This window comes from Peromyscus maniculatus, chromosome 10 (genome assembly GCF_049852395.1).
Source record: "Peromyscus maniculatus bairdii isolate BWxNUB_F1_BW_parent chromosome 10, HU_Pman_BW_mat_3.1, whole genome shotgun sequence".
In the NCBI taxonomy this organism is placed as follows: Eukaryota; Metazoa; Chordata; class Mammalia; order Rodentia; family Cricetidae; genus Peromyscus; species Peromyscus maniculatus.
In genome coordinates this window covers 70,285,512-70,298,213 of record NC_134861.1, presented here as the reverse complement: position 1 = coordinate 70,298,213, position 12,702 = coordinate 70,285,512, and the positions used below count along the sequence as shown (strand labels likewise).

Below are 12,702 nucleotides of genomic sequence, written 5' to 3'. Positions count from 1 at the left end.
GCAGAGCTCATCTGTCCTGCTGTGGTAAACTGTAAGCAACTCGGGGACATAGAGAAGACTATGGGATTAGGTTGATTAAAGAGAAGAAATACTAATAAAAATAGTGATTAACTATATAAACTATGGTAGAAAAGGCAAAGCTTTGGAATTTAGTTTTTTTTTTTGTTACTGTTATCTTTTGTTCTTTTGAGATAGTCACTATGTAGCCCCAACTGTCCTAGAACTGGTTATATTGACTTTACTGTGCTCAAACTTAGAGATATGCCTGCCTCTGCCTCCCAAATTCTGGGATTTGTGCCACATCCAGCTTCTTTCTCTTTTAAAAAAATACTTTCTGTTACGTGTGTGTGTGTGTGTGTGTGTGTGTGTGTGTGTGTGTGTGTGTGTGTGTGTGTGTGTGAGAATGTAGGTGTAGGTGTCTACGACAGATGAGGGTATTGGATCTCTCAGCTGGAGTTAAAAGGTAGTTGTGAGCTACCTGACGTAGGTGCTAGGATCTGAACTTGCATCCTCTAGAAGAGTAGCAAGTGTTAACTTCTGAGCTATCTCTTAAGCCTCCTACACAGTCTGCTTTTTCTGCCTTTATAGTTCTTGATTTTACAGGTTATGAGATAATTCATTTTCTTCTACTTTATTTACATTTACTTACTTTGTATCTGTATGTGTGTGTGGGGTGGAGGGCACATGCCCCACACGTGTAGAGGTCAGAGAATACCCTAGAGGAGTTCTCTCCTTTCTCCATCTAAGTTCCTGGGCCTAAACTCAGGTCATCAGACTTGGAGGCAAGTCCCTCTCTGCAAAATCATTGTGCCTGTCTGTAGCACGAATTGTTAGGTCTTATTAACAAAAACAAAACCAAGGCCAGGTATTGGGATGAACGCTGGAAGATCAGAGAAGCAGAACAAGCCACAGCTTCCTCACCTCGCCAGTTCCTCAGCTGATCCTGTTTCCTCAGACTGGAAGCCTCTGAGTCCTCATCCAGGATGAATCTCAGCTGAACTGCTGCTCAAAAAGCCTAAAAGCTTAACCAGGCTCTAGTTCTTGGTCCTCACACCTTCTATGCCTTTCTGCTTTCTGCTATTACTTCCTAGGATTAAAGGCACTTGTTACCACGCCTGGCTGTTTCCAGTGTGGCCTTGAACTCACAGAGATCCAAACGGATCTCTACCTCTGGAATGCTAGGATTAAAGGTGTGAGTGCCACCATTTCCTGGTCTGTCTAGTGGCTGTTCTGTTCTCTGATCCCAGATAAATTTATTAAGGTGCACAATAATATTTTGAAGAACACACCTGTCTGGTCTAGAGCATTAGTTTCCTTGTCTGTCAGTGAGGACAATAAGACTTTGCTTAGGTTGTTGGGCTTAAATAGAGCCCACTGAAAGCCCTTGTGTTCAGTTCTCAGTATTTCTCATTCTTTGAGGCATGCATGTGTACACATGCTACTTCAGTATATCAAGTGGAACACCTATGTTACTGACCTCTCATTACCTTCTTGCACTTCTGTAGATGGATTTTCTTTTGGGGCAGGGGAAGGGAGCAACTCACAAAAAAAGACATGGAGACTTATTCAATATGAAAGCTGAGCCTTATCTTAGGCTTGTTCTTAACTAGTTCTTATAACCCCCCTATCTTTTAGTCTACTTTTTTTTTTTTTTAAATGTGACTTGGTTACCTTTATTCTGTATTCCCATCCTGTTTCCTTTCTGTCTGGCTGGTGACTCCACCTTCTTCCTCTGCCTTCTTCCTGGTGTTCTCTCTCTGCCTGGAAGTCCTACCTTTCTCTCCTGCCTTGCTATTGGCTGTTCAGCTTTTTTTTTTTTTTTTTGGTTTTTCGAGACAGGGTTTCTCTGTGTAGCTTTGCGCCTTTCCTGGAGCTCACTTGGTAGCCCAGGCTGGCCTCGAACTCACAGAGATCCGCCTGGCTCTGCCTCCCGAGTGCTGGGATTAAAGGCGTGCGCCACCACCGCCCGGCGGCTGTTCAGCTTTTAACTACACCAATCACAGCAATACATCTTCACAGTGTACCCACAACAGACTTCTATTATTTTATTCATTTTTCATAGAATTGAAGGATATTTCACACTTGGTAAAGGTCCAGAAATAAAAAGAAAACTTAGTGTTGAGGTTCAAAGTTATCAAATAAATGTCTGTTTTAAAAATTAGGGTGAACATGGTGGCACATGCCTTTAATCCTAGCACTTGGGAAGCGGGGACACAGATTTCTATGATTTCAAGGCCAACCTGGTATACATAAAGGGTTCCACGCCAACCGGGGTCACATAGTCAGACCTGTCTTTAAAAAGATAAAATTAAAGTTTTGAAATGTGTGTGGATTTTCAAAATAAAATTTTGTGTTATGTTAGCATGTACTAATTATGCTTGCTGAGCTTCATTATGACATTTTCATACATATGTAGTGTATTTTGTTTGTACTCACACCTCCACTAGTCTCTTGTCTGTGTCCTGTTCTCACTGAGCCTCTTCCTTCTTGCTCTTCCCAATACATCCCTCTTCTACTCTTACATCTTTTTGGTTTTGTTTTCTAAGGTGGGATTTCTCTGTGTAGCCCCTGACTGTCCTGGAACTCGTTCTGTAGACCAGGCTGGCCTCGAACTCAGAGATCCGCCTGGCTCTGCCTCCCTAGTGCTGGGATTAAAGGCGTGAGCCCAGCCTTACATCTTTTTTAAACAAATTTTAAGCAACAGAATATGACTGATGTTTTAAGGTTAAGAAAAAATGTGCTTTAAGTTGTTTACAACCCTTTTCTTCTCCTTTTACAGGTCATCCTCATAGAATTTTTACCAAAGACACCGATTTTCCGACCAGATTAGCATTTGCTTTATTTATAGAGACTTTGCAAGTGTGTTGTCTTTCCAATGGTGCCTTGCTTGGTGCTCTCCTGCTGGTGACATGATGCTGGTTCTACAGAATCGGGTGGTGGTTCTGTTTGTTTTGTTTTTAAATAACCGCATGTTCTATGTGTGCATATTTGTCAAACTTTGCAAGTTATTTCATACAAATGTTTAATACTTAAGTTATTGTGCTCTTTTCTGTTATGTATTCTGATTTTCAAGGATTACTTTTTGTATTCTCAAAAAAAATACATTTGAACTTAGCATAAAAATGGTCAGCCTTTGTTATTTTGTCAACAAGGTTCACACGGTCCTTTGTCAGTTCCTTAACATTGAAAAACATACTTGTTGTCTGTTCTAACATACTCTTGTACTGTTTTTTTTTTTTTCCCTTTCTGTTAGGATTTGTACAGCAGTATTTGAAGCCAGTACATTTTCTCACGTAGCCTTTTGGGCCTGCACTGACCTTTCTCACACAGTTCCTGATGCTCCGTCTCAGCAGATACACTTTAGCTTTATGAAGAACTAGTAATGGTTTTGAAAAATCCCTGTCTTCAAAAGGTCGTTTTCCTAGAATAGACACATCACGAATGGTGTGCATGCAGCAGCAGTTGCCAGGATTCAGTGAGCTCACTGTAGAGTAGCATCTGTCCTCAGTGCCAGTCGACAGGCAGAAAGGCATCTGTACCCAGTTATGGTCACTGCTCAGCGTATCTTACATACAGAAGTAGAGAATTACCCCTTCTAAATTCAAATGTTTCCAATCTAACAATTGGGGAATGGATATGTTTCTCGCTAGTTTGGAAAGAAAACAAACTTCTAGAATTAAAAATCATTTGATATAACACTAGTATATTGTTATATAGAGTAGATAGTCACTAAGAAATGGTGAGTATGTTTAATACTATTTCCAATCTACCCATTCACTTTCAATCCAGTTATAGACTTTTTTGATTGAAAATTGGATATTTAAGTTCAGATCAGATTAGCTTATTACTTTTTTTTTTTAGCTTATTCCTTTTAAATATAGACATACATATATTTTTTCTGTTTAGTTGTACATATCTCCCCACACTATAGATTTTCTGAATGGCCTATGTGTAGACTTTGTTTTTTTATAAGCCTAAAATTAAACACGTTTTAATGTGTGTCAAGAACTTGTTCCATATAATTGTGGTATCGAGCAATAATGTGAATAACGTTTGAAATTATATAAACTATGTTTAATAATTTGTATTAAGAATTAGTACCACTACCTTCCCCCCCCACACCCCATATTAAACCTTTTAAATACCAATTTTGTTAATTGATATACCTGTATTTCTAAAAGGTGTTTCTTTGTACTTCTCTAAAGTACTGTGCTTCTATATAAATTTGAATAGCTAAATTCTAGTATCTCAAATCCTATATGGGATTTTAGGAATTGTCTTTAAAATTTGGGTTTAAGATAGTGTCCCAATGTGTGTGTCTCTGTCTCTCTCTGTCTCTTTGTCTCTCTCTGTCTCTCTGTCTCTGTCTCTGTCTCTCTCTCTCTCTCTCTCTCTCACACACACTCACACACACACACACACACACACACACAAGAACTTAACAACTTGAATCCATAGAAAACATTTCTGTGATGTGCTCAGAGTACAAAGGATTTAAATGGTTCCCACTTTTCTTTAACCTTTATCTGGCCAGGGTAGGTATGTCCTACCACCATAATTAGTGCAGTTCAAAACAATGTTGTCCCAAACTCCAGTGTTGCTGGGTTTCAGTGTGAACTGATTGTATAGTCACACAGTGCTGAATTGGCCCCAGGCTTCAGAAGGAGCAGCTAACCATGATGACCATGCAGGCTATGCTGCAGTGTCTGTGTACACAGCTGTCGGTCTGTGGAATGCCTCTGCAGTGGGCTGCAGAGGAGACTTGGGCCTAGTTAAGAGCCGTTTGTCTCCTGTTGTTGGTCAAGATTATATTGTTGTAAGAATATTTTCACAATTAATATTAACTATAGGATTTGAAAAGCTTTTATAACTGTAATTAGAAATGTGTTCCCTACTGAAAAAGTCCCTAGAAATGTGTACTTCCACACTTCAGATGTACACAGAAAAGAGCCAAGATCCATGATATGTGCATTATCCTAAACCAATCATACCTCAAGCATTTAGAGCTTTCATTAATGGCTTACAGTATTATTATTTCTTAAATAATAAATCTAAGTGTCTATGTACTGGAAATTATTTATCAGAGGCATCCTTGTTACATGAACATCAGTCCAAGGAAATATTTTAAACAAAAGTCGTTCCTCAGCTCCTGTTTTCTGATCTTAAGTTTGTAAGTCATGAGCCATCAGTGCTTTTAGACTGGCCAAGAAAATAGATTATTAGCAGGAAATCCAATGTATAGGTTTGTATATAAGCTAATAAATTACCTGTGATCTTTTTTTGTACATCACTGGCTTTTTATAGGTAGTCACTATTGCTATATAGAAACTTTTCCCAGACGATGTATTTTGCAAACTATTACATTTTACACACAACTGTGACTGTTTGGATTAGAATAGCTATTCTAGAGTCCAGTAGCAGTGGTAAAACTGATGTGGCATTTTCAGCTTTGAGGTGAATGTTGCCCTTTTCTCACGAAGGGTTCATTGTATCTATCTAAATTAGCAGCAGATACTACACCAAGAGTCTTTAACGACTAGATTTTATTTATTCAGAATAGAAACCATGTAATTGTGTCGTAAAACCCACAAAATAAATTTAACAAAACCTTGAATAATAGTAAACAATGATTTCCACTAATTATTAGCATAGTTTTGTAAGTGAACAGTTTTCAGTTAGGAAGAAGGACACTTCCCCCATAGTTGTTTTCACGGTGTTTATGGAGTGTTCCTGATTGTTACCTTGTAGACACAAGCCAGCTGTACAGGCTTTGGACAGTTTCCACTGCCGTGGAGAGGGAAGGTGCTCCCCGGTGATATGTGCAGTTGGGACCTGTGTTTGTAAGTTCAGGTGCACTAGTTTTACACGTTCTGTACATAGTCAGACTGTTGGAATTTCCATGATGTTTGGCTTCACAGTTTACCATGTGAAGTGTAGCTGCATGCCTGACGTCTCATTGTCAGATTTGCTTTGACTTGCTCTTGAACACTAGTGCTGAATCAAAAGTAAAGTATTTTTAAAGTCGTCTTTGCACTACACCAGCATCTGGTTGTGGGCCCCTCTGTCCTGACAAGCCTTGTGCTGGGTATGTCACCTAAGGCCTGGTGGATGATGGGCAGCACTCTGCCACTGAACTACTTTCCCAAGCACTGCTCTCCTCTCAGTGGTCCAGTATTGCCACCTAGACCTGGGAATAGTTCACAATTGCCTTTTGTCTTCATTCCTCAAAGAAACCATTGAAGTTGTTACTTCTTTCTCCTTGTTTTGTTCTGGTCTGTTTTGTTTCCTGATGGACTAGCCTGGCCTTCAATTCTCAGTTCCCTTCCCTAGCTTACAGGTACCGAGATTACAGGCTTGTAGCAGGCTAATGTTTTCATTCTCATAGTACTGAAAACAGATTTCAAGATGTTCATCCTGTTGTTTTGTTTTGAGATGGGCTGTCATCTAGTCCAGGCTGGCCTCAATCCTTTTGTGCAACTGAGGATTGCAGGCATTAGCTATGGTGCCACAAGATGCTCATCTTGATTTCAGGACATTTCTGTTGTTTTATAATGTCATCAGATTATTTGGCCTCATTATTTTGCTTTCATTATCAAAAGAAGATGTTACGATATGACCACCTCATGATGTTACCTTTGTTTAGCTGTTGTTTATTTTTTCTTTTCATTAAGCTTTATGTGAGAGCAATGTACCTAGATGTTTAATGGTAATTATTTAGACGTAGAATGTCAGCATAAATGAGCTATTGTTAAATTTTGTGTTTAAAATTAGAGGTGGGGTCAGCCAAACATTAGGGAGAGAGAGAGAGAGGTCCCAGGTTATGGATGTCCACCAGATCCCTCCCTCGGAGCTTAGGAAGTCTGAGGAAGAGGTGGGGGAGGAGGAATTGTGGGAACCAAGAGGGGTTGAAGACTCCATGAGAGCATGGCCCACCAAATCAAACCAATGCCCAGGGTCCATGGGCATTTCGGGGGGGGGGGGGGGGGGTTCACAGAGCCTGCATGGGTCTGTACTAGGTTCTTTACATGTATGTTATGATTATTGGGGTTCTGTGGGACTCCTGAAAGTGGGACTGGGGGTGTCCCTGACTCTTCTGCTCTTGGAACCCTTTTCCTCCTGCTGGGTTGCCTTCCCCAGCCTTCATGTGAAGGGTTATGCCTGGTCGTACTGTATCTTGTGTCATGTTTTGTTAATGTCCCCGGGAGGCTTGATCTTTTCCGGGGGGTGGGGGGGGGAGGTATGGGGGAGGGACCTGGAGGATGGAGAACTAGGAGAAGAACTGAGAAAAAAGGGAAGTACGCTCAGAATGTAGTACATGAGAGAAGAATTAAAAATGTTAAACAATTAGAAAAATTAGAGGTGGGGTATTCCCCATATGTACTTAAAGTACTTGGTGTGTTTAAAGATTGGGAAAATGTTGACTATAATGAAAAAAAATAATGTGATCTTTTAAAACCTAGTTACACCTGAGATCATCAATCAACCCATGTTCTCCCTTGCATTTCTAAACTTGATACTCTTGAATTGGGAATTGACTGTTTTTTCTGTTTTTGAAAAATAACATATTGCCTTCTTAGCTTTGTATCTCAGAAGTATTTTAGTGAACTGAACACCAAACATTTCGTTTTGGATGAATTAGCTATCAATTGTTCTGTTGTTGGGTTTAAAGAAACAGCATCGACCAACCTTCAGCAGCAGATACCTTCCCCCAGAGCCTGGTGCAGACCTGGGTGCCCGCACTCTGGAGGCTGTGACAAGATGTAGAGGCCAGACAGGCTCAGAGAACAAGAGAGAGGAGGAGTGCTGGTGACGGAGCCGTGCTTGCTTCCTCCTGCTTCCTGCTTAGGAAACGGTCCGGTCCTTTCTCTAGACACACACACGATTAACTGAAAGTCTAGAAGGAAAGCTGGGTGTGTTGGCCCCTGCCTTTTAATCCCATAGCTCAGCAGGCAGAAGCAAGGTTTCTGATTCGGGGGCCAGCCTGGTCTACAGAATGAGTTCTAGCCAGCCAAGGCTCCATAGTGAGACCCTGACTTAAGTTTTCATAACCCCCACAAAAAATCTAGACGGCACTAAATAAGATCATTCCCTCTGTTTAAGAGTTGATTTTTTACTTTTTTTTTTTAGCAGCATCTATTGCAGAACATGGTTTCCACCGATAATGCTGTGGCCAAAATTAAACTAAAGCATACCATTTTGTTTTTGTAGAACGTAATGGGTGAAGTAAAACTGAGGCCATCTAAATCACATCACAGGAAACTCACGGACTGAGAAGGGTCTGTGGTCATGACTGAGTGACGTGCACACCCATGCACACACTTAGAGTGGATAGCATTCTCACAGATGTCTGGGAATAAAACAATTAAATTGACATCCTTAAGAATTTGAATTTAGGACTTGGCATGGTAAACTTGAAAAATTTGCAGTAGGCATTTGTGAACTTTCCACTTGGTGGTGGATCACTTGCCTAGCATGCTTGAGGCCCTTGCTTATACTGTGGGGGAAAAAAAAAGTGTAACTTCTATCTTACTCCTTTGCTCCAAAGGTTGTCCTTAAATTCTGAAATGAATGCGGGGTTAGCGAAGATCATCAATTACTCTGTCAGGCTCTCAAGTTCTCAGGTGAAGGCAGAAATCATTCTGGCTCTGACCCCTGGAAATACACATTGAGCAGTGTCTGTATGTTGCATTGTATCAAGTGGCTTAGCCACATGAGGTTTGTCCCATTTGATTTGACCCAGATTCTGGTTGTTAACATGGAAAATGCATATAGATATATACACGTCAATGCAAAAACAACTTTCACCTCAAGAAACATAGAGTTTATTCTGCAGCTAAATAGAAGCAACCATGGCCTGGAAACACAGATTGAGATTATCCTAAATTCCATGTTTCAGTGTGGCAGATGTTCCATCGTATTTTTATAGTAACAGAAAAAGTCACCAATCAAGGCACTTTTCAAACACTTTGGTGGAAATACCAGGTAGGTGAGTTACAGCAGTCAGCTATGTGTCTCAGATGCTGTGTGTTGACATTCTTCGTCTTTTAGTTGGTGGAAGCCAGTGGCCTCCTAATACAATTGAAAGGCTTGACCTGTTACAAGGGTGTAAGAAATGGATACTGAGGCCGGGCGGTGGTGGCGCACGCCTTTAATCCCAGCACTCGGGAGGCAGAGGCAGGCGGATCTTTGTGAGTTCGAGGCCAGCCTGGGCTACCAAGTGAGCTCCAGGAAAGGCGCAAAGCTACACAGAGAAACCCTGTCTCGAAAAACCAAAAAAAAAAAAAAAAAAAAAAAGAAATGGATACTGAGCCTGGTGGTGGTGGTAGTTAGTGGTGGTGGTGGTGGTGGTGGTGGTGGTGGTGGTGCACGCCTTTAATCCCGCACTCGGGAGGTAGAGCCAGGCCGATCTCTGTGAGTTCGAGGCTAGCCTGGTCTACAGAGCGAGATCCAGGCCAGGCACCAAAACTACACAGAGAAACCCTGTCTCGAAAAATACGCCCCCCCCCCAAAAAAAAAAGAAAAGAAAAGAAAGAAATGGCTACCGAGCAGCTAATGATACAGGTAACCCAAGATAAATTGTAATCAAGCTCTGTCTGACAGCTTGATTACAATTTCACCCCTCTACAGTCTAGTCTTTCAACAGCCTTACAGAAAGTCAGTCTTGTTTTCAGGTGTACATTTGTGTGCTTGACATAGGGAAAGGCACATAGAGGTATCATTGTGACAAAAATACCTGATTCAGTTCACTTTAAGACCTTCTCTGCCCGGGTGTGGTAGTGCACGCCTTTAGTCCCAGAGCTCTGAAGGCAGAGGCAGGCCCGTCTCTGAGTTTGAGGCTAGCCTGGTCTACAAAAAAAGTTCCAGTACAAAACTACACAGAAACCCTGTCTCAAAAAACAAAAACAAGAAAGAATTTTCCTGTAGCATGCAAGCGAAGATGTTTTTACCTCCACTGCCTGAATTGTTTTGCTCGAGATACAGAAGGGTGCTGCTCTATGAGATGTTTGAAGAGAGAGGCTTTATTTTTGAACTTGTGTTTTGAATCATTTGAGTCTTAGATTTTTTTTTAGAGAGGTGATACCTTATTTTCTGAATTTCCATGCTTTTCACCGCTGTCGTCCTAACAAAGCGGAGAGCGTTCTCAGCACTGTGTCCCACTTCTCGCCAGTGCAGACTGCTGCAGAATGCCGCTCGCGGCTGCCTGCGGTCGTTAGCATCTAGACTCCATTGCAGGAAGCCTAAAAGATAGCGCAACCTTTTGTACCTACAGGCTTCGATATTGTTAAATAGCCATTCAGTTTTCTGCACATTGTGTGTGAGATGAATATTTCTTAAGACTTTTTGTTTGCTTTACCAAAGAAATCAACGGAGGAAAAAAAACTCAAAAAACAAAACAAACAAAAAACACCCTGTAACTCATGTGAAGCATGCAGGGTGTTGTAATTTCAGTTTGCAAAGCTCTGAGATACAATGTTGCAGAGCCCAAAGCACACGATAGATTTAATGTAGCCAATTGTGGACTTTTGAAAAAAAGAGTAACTGTTCCCTGTGAGTTAATTTTGGATTTTTTCAAAATCTCTCTTTTAGGCTTTGTGCTGGATTCTTCCAGACAAATGCATCTTCCATGTGGGCCAGTGTTCCACTAAATGCTCTCCGTTCCCCCTTTGCAATCAAGACTATGTTGCTAAGGAGATTTCGCTTTTATTGGTGCCATTGATTTGTGTTAATACGTTTTGAATACCTCTTGGTATTCTTCCGTAGACAAGGCCAAAAGAAAAACTTCCCCGAGTCCCCCAATTTACATGACAAATGGAGCGGTGGTGTAATGAAGCCGATCTAAAGTGGGCAGTTGAAAGGGACCCAAAGAAGGGCACTCAAGTGAGAAATGAAGAAATGTGCAAGTACGGTCTGTGGGCTGCCTGCGGGCCAGCTGCAGGAACTGGCTCCGGCCAGAGGTAGAGTGAGCGAGCGCCTCCCTCTGCAAAGACCACCCACTTCTGGAGCCGGGACTGACACACCATAGACTACCTCACCAATGCAGGCCTACTTAAAAGTGAGCCAGGCTTCCAAAGCAGGCAAGAGATGGTCCTCAGTCCTTTGAATCCTGAGCTTGGCATAGGCCAGGCCGGCTTCATGCACCTTTTGACCTTCAGTTGCTAATGAAGTCCTCTGTGAATCAATTCCTGTTCTCAGGACTGACATACTCAAACCTCCTTGGAAAAAAATTTTAACTGGTCACATTTGTTTCAGTCTTCTGTTCCTTTGTATCACATCTCAGCTGCCCAAACCCTTTCTTGACTACAACGCCCAGGAGCTCTGAGCAAGTGACGCCAGCCTGAGCTGCTGCTTTAAGCAGTGCGTGAGTATCCTCACCTTGTTCCAACCCTGTTCACATGTCACAAGTCCTGTTGTCAACTACACCTACGTAACTTGAAGAATTTTGTGTAGCTCACTTGGTAGCCCTTAGTTCAATCACCAGCACCATGTAAATGGTGCTTACAATCCCAGCACTGGGGAGGTAGAGGCAGGAGGATCAGAAGTTCAAGGTCATCTACAACTGTATAATGAGTTCAAGGCCAGCCTGGGATACATGAGACTTAAATAAAACATAATGGAAACATCATGAAAAATTGCTATAGCAGTCTGAGAAAATTAAAAATTGGTCACAAAGGAAGCACTTATTTAGAGATGAAAGTTCTCATAAAACAGGCACATTGGCCCGCCTGCAATCCTAGCACTTGGGAAATAGGGACAGGAATATCAGAAGTTCAGGGTCAGCCTAGCTCGAGACCCAATCTTAAAATAAAGCTAAAGTTGAGAATTCTAAGGATGGAAACAGGTAAGAATATAGGTGAAACAATAAGATATTTTATGTGTGTTAAGAACTTTAAAAAATTACTGAAACTCTTACTTTAAAATTCTTATACTGGGAGAGTATATGGAAGCACAGGGAGACACACCTCCAGGGTGTGTGTGGCATGGTTTATTCAGCACAACAAATGAAACAAAGAGCCACCCATGTCACAGTGACATGTAGAATTGAACAGCCATTATTCCCAGGTTCTTGAGCTCTGCAAAGCCAATTTTTCAGTCTTTCTGTTTGAAGCATACTCCTGATAATTTGTCTGGGTGGAGGCAGCGTGAGGGATCAAGCCTCGGCCCTCAGGCATGCTGACTAGGCGAGTACTCTGCCACCAAGGTATAGCCTTCCAACCCTGTTGGGTGAAAATTTTCTGAAAGAATGTAAGAATAAATCACCCACTCTGCCTTGATTGTCTTGCCGGTGTTTGTCTGTTTGTGTGTTTGGTTTTTCTCGGTCTTAGCCTTGAATCCCTATAGCAGATACTCTTAGAGAAAAGAATTATTTAGGCTCAGAGTAGGGAAGTGCCAGGGTACAGTAGGTTGACTCCATTGCTTTGTGTCCGTGGTGAGAAAGCACATCTTGGTGGAGAGGAGAGTACATGGTGGAGCAGAGCTGCTTACTTACGTCTGGAAAAGAAGAGGAGAAAAAGGAAGAGACAGAGCCCATGGCCCTCTTAAGTGCATGCCCTCAGTGACTCAAAATCCCTCTCACGGCTTCAAAGTGTCTGCTGCCTCCCAATAGCACCACCCTAACAGAGGACTTGGTGGGATGCTCAGGATCCCAAAGGTAGCATTTCTTAGAAGGGGCAAAGATGAGGTGGACCATCTAATGGCTTTAGT

At 41.8% G+C, this 12,702-nt stretch overlaps 1 protein-coding gene across 1 annotated transcript in view; it reads left to right on the top strand.

The window, feature by feature from the left end:
- The window catches only part of Chic2 (cysteine rich hydrophobic domain 2), a 49,170-nt gene extending 46,047 nt beyond the window's left edge, over positions 1–3,123 (top strand). The window contains exon 6 of the mRNA XM_006979718.4: positions 2,780–3,123. Within this exon, the coding sequence (XP_006979780.1) occupies positions 2,780–2,830 (51 nt within the window). The 3' untranslated portion in view covers positions 2,831–3,123. The remainder of the gene's footprint in view (positions 1–2,779) is intronic.
- The last annotated feature ends 9,579 nt before the right edge of the window (positions 3,124–12,702 follow it).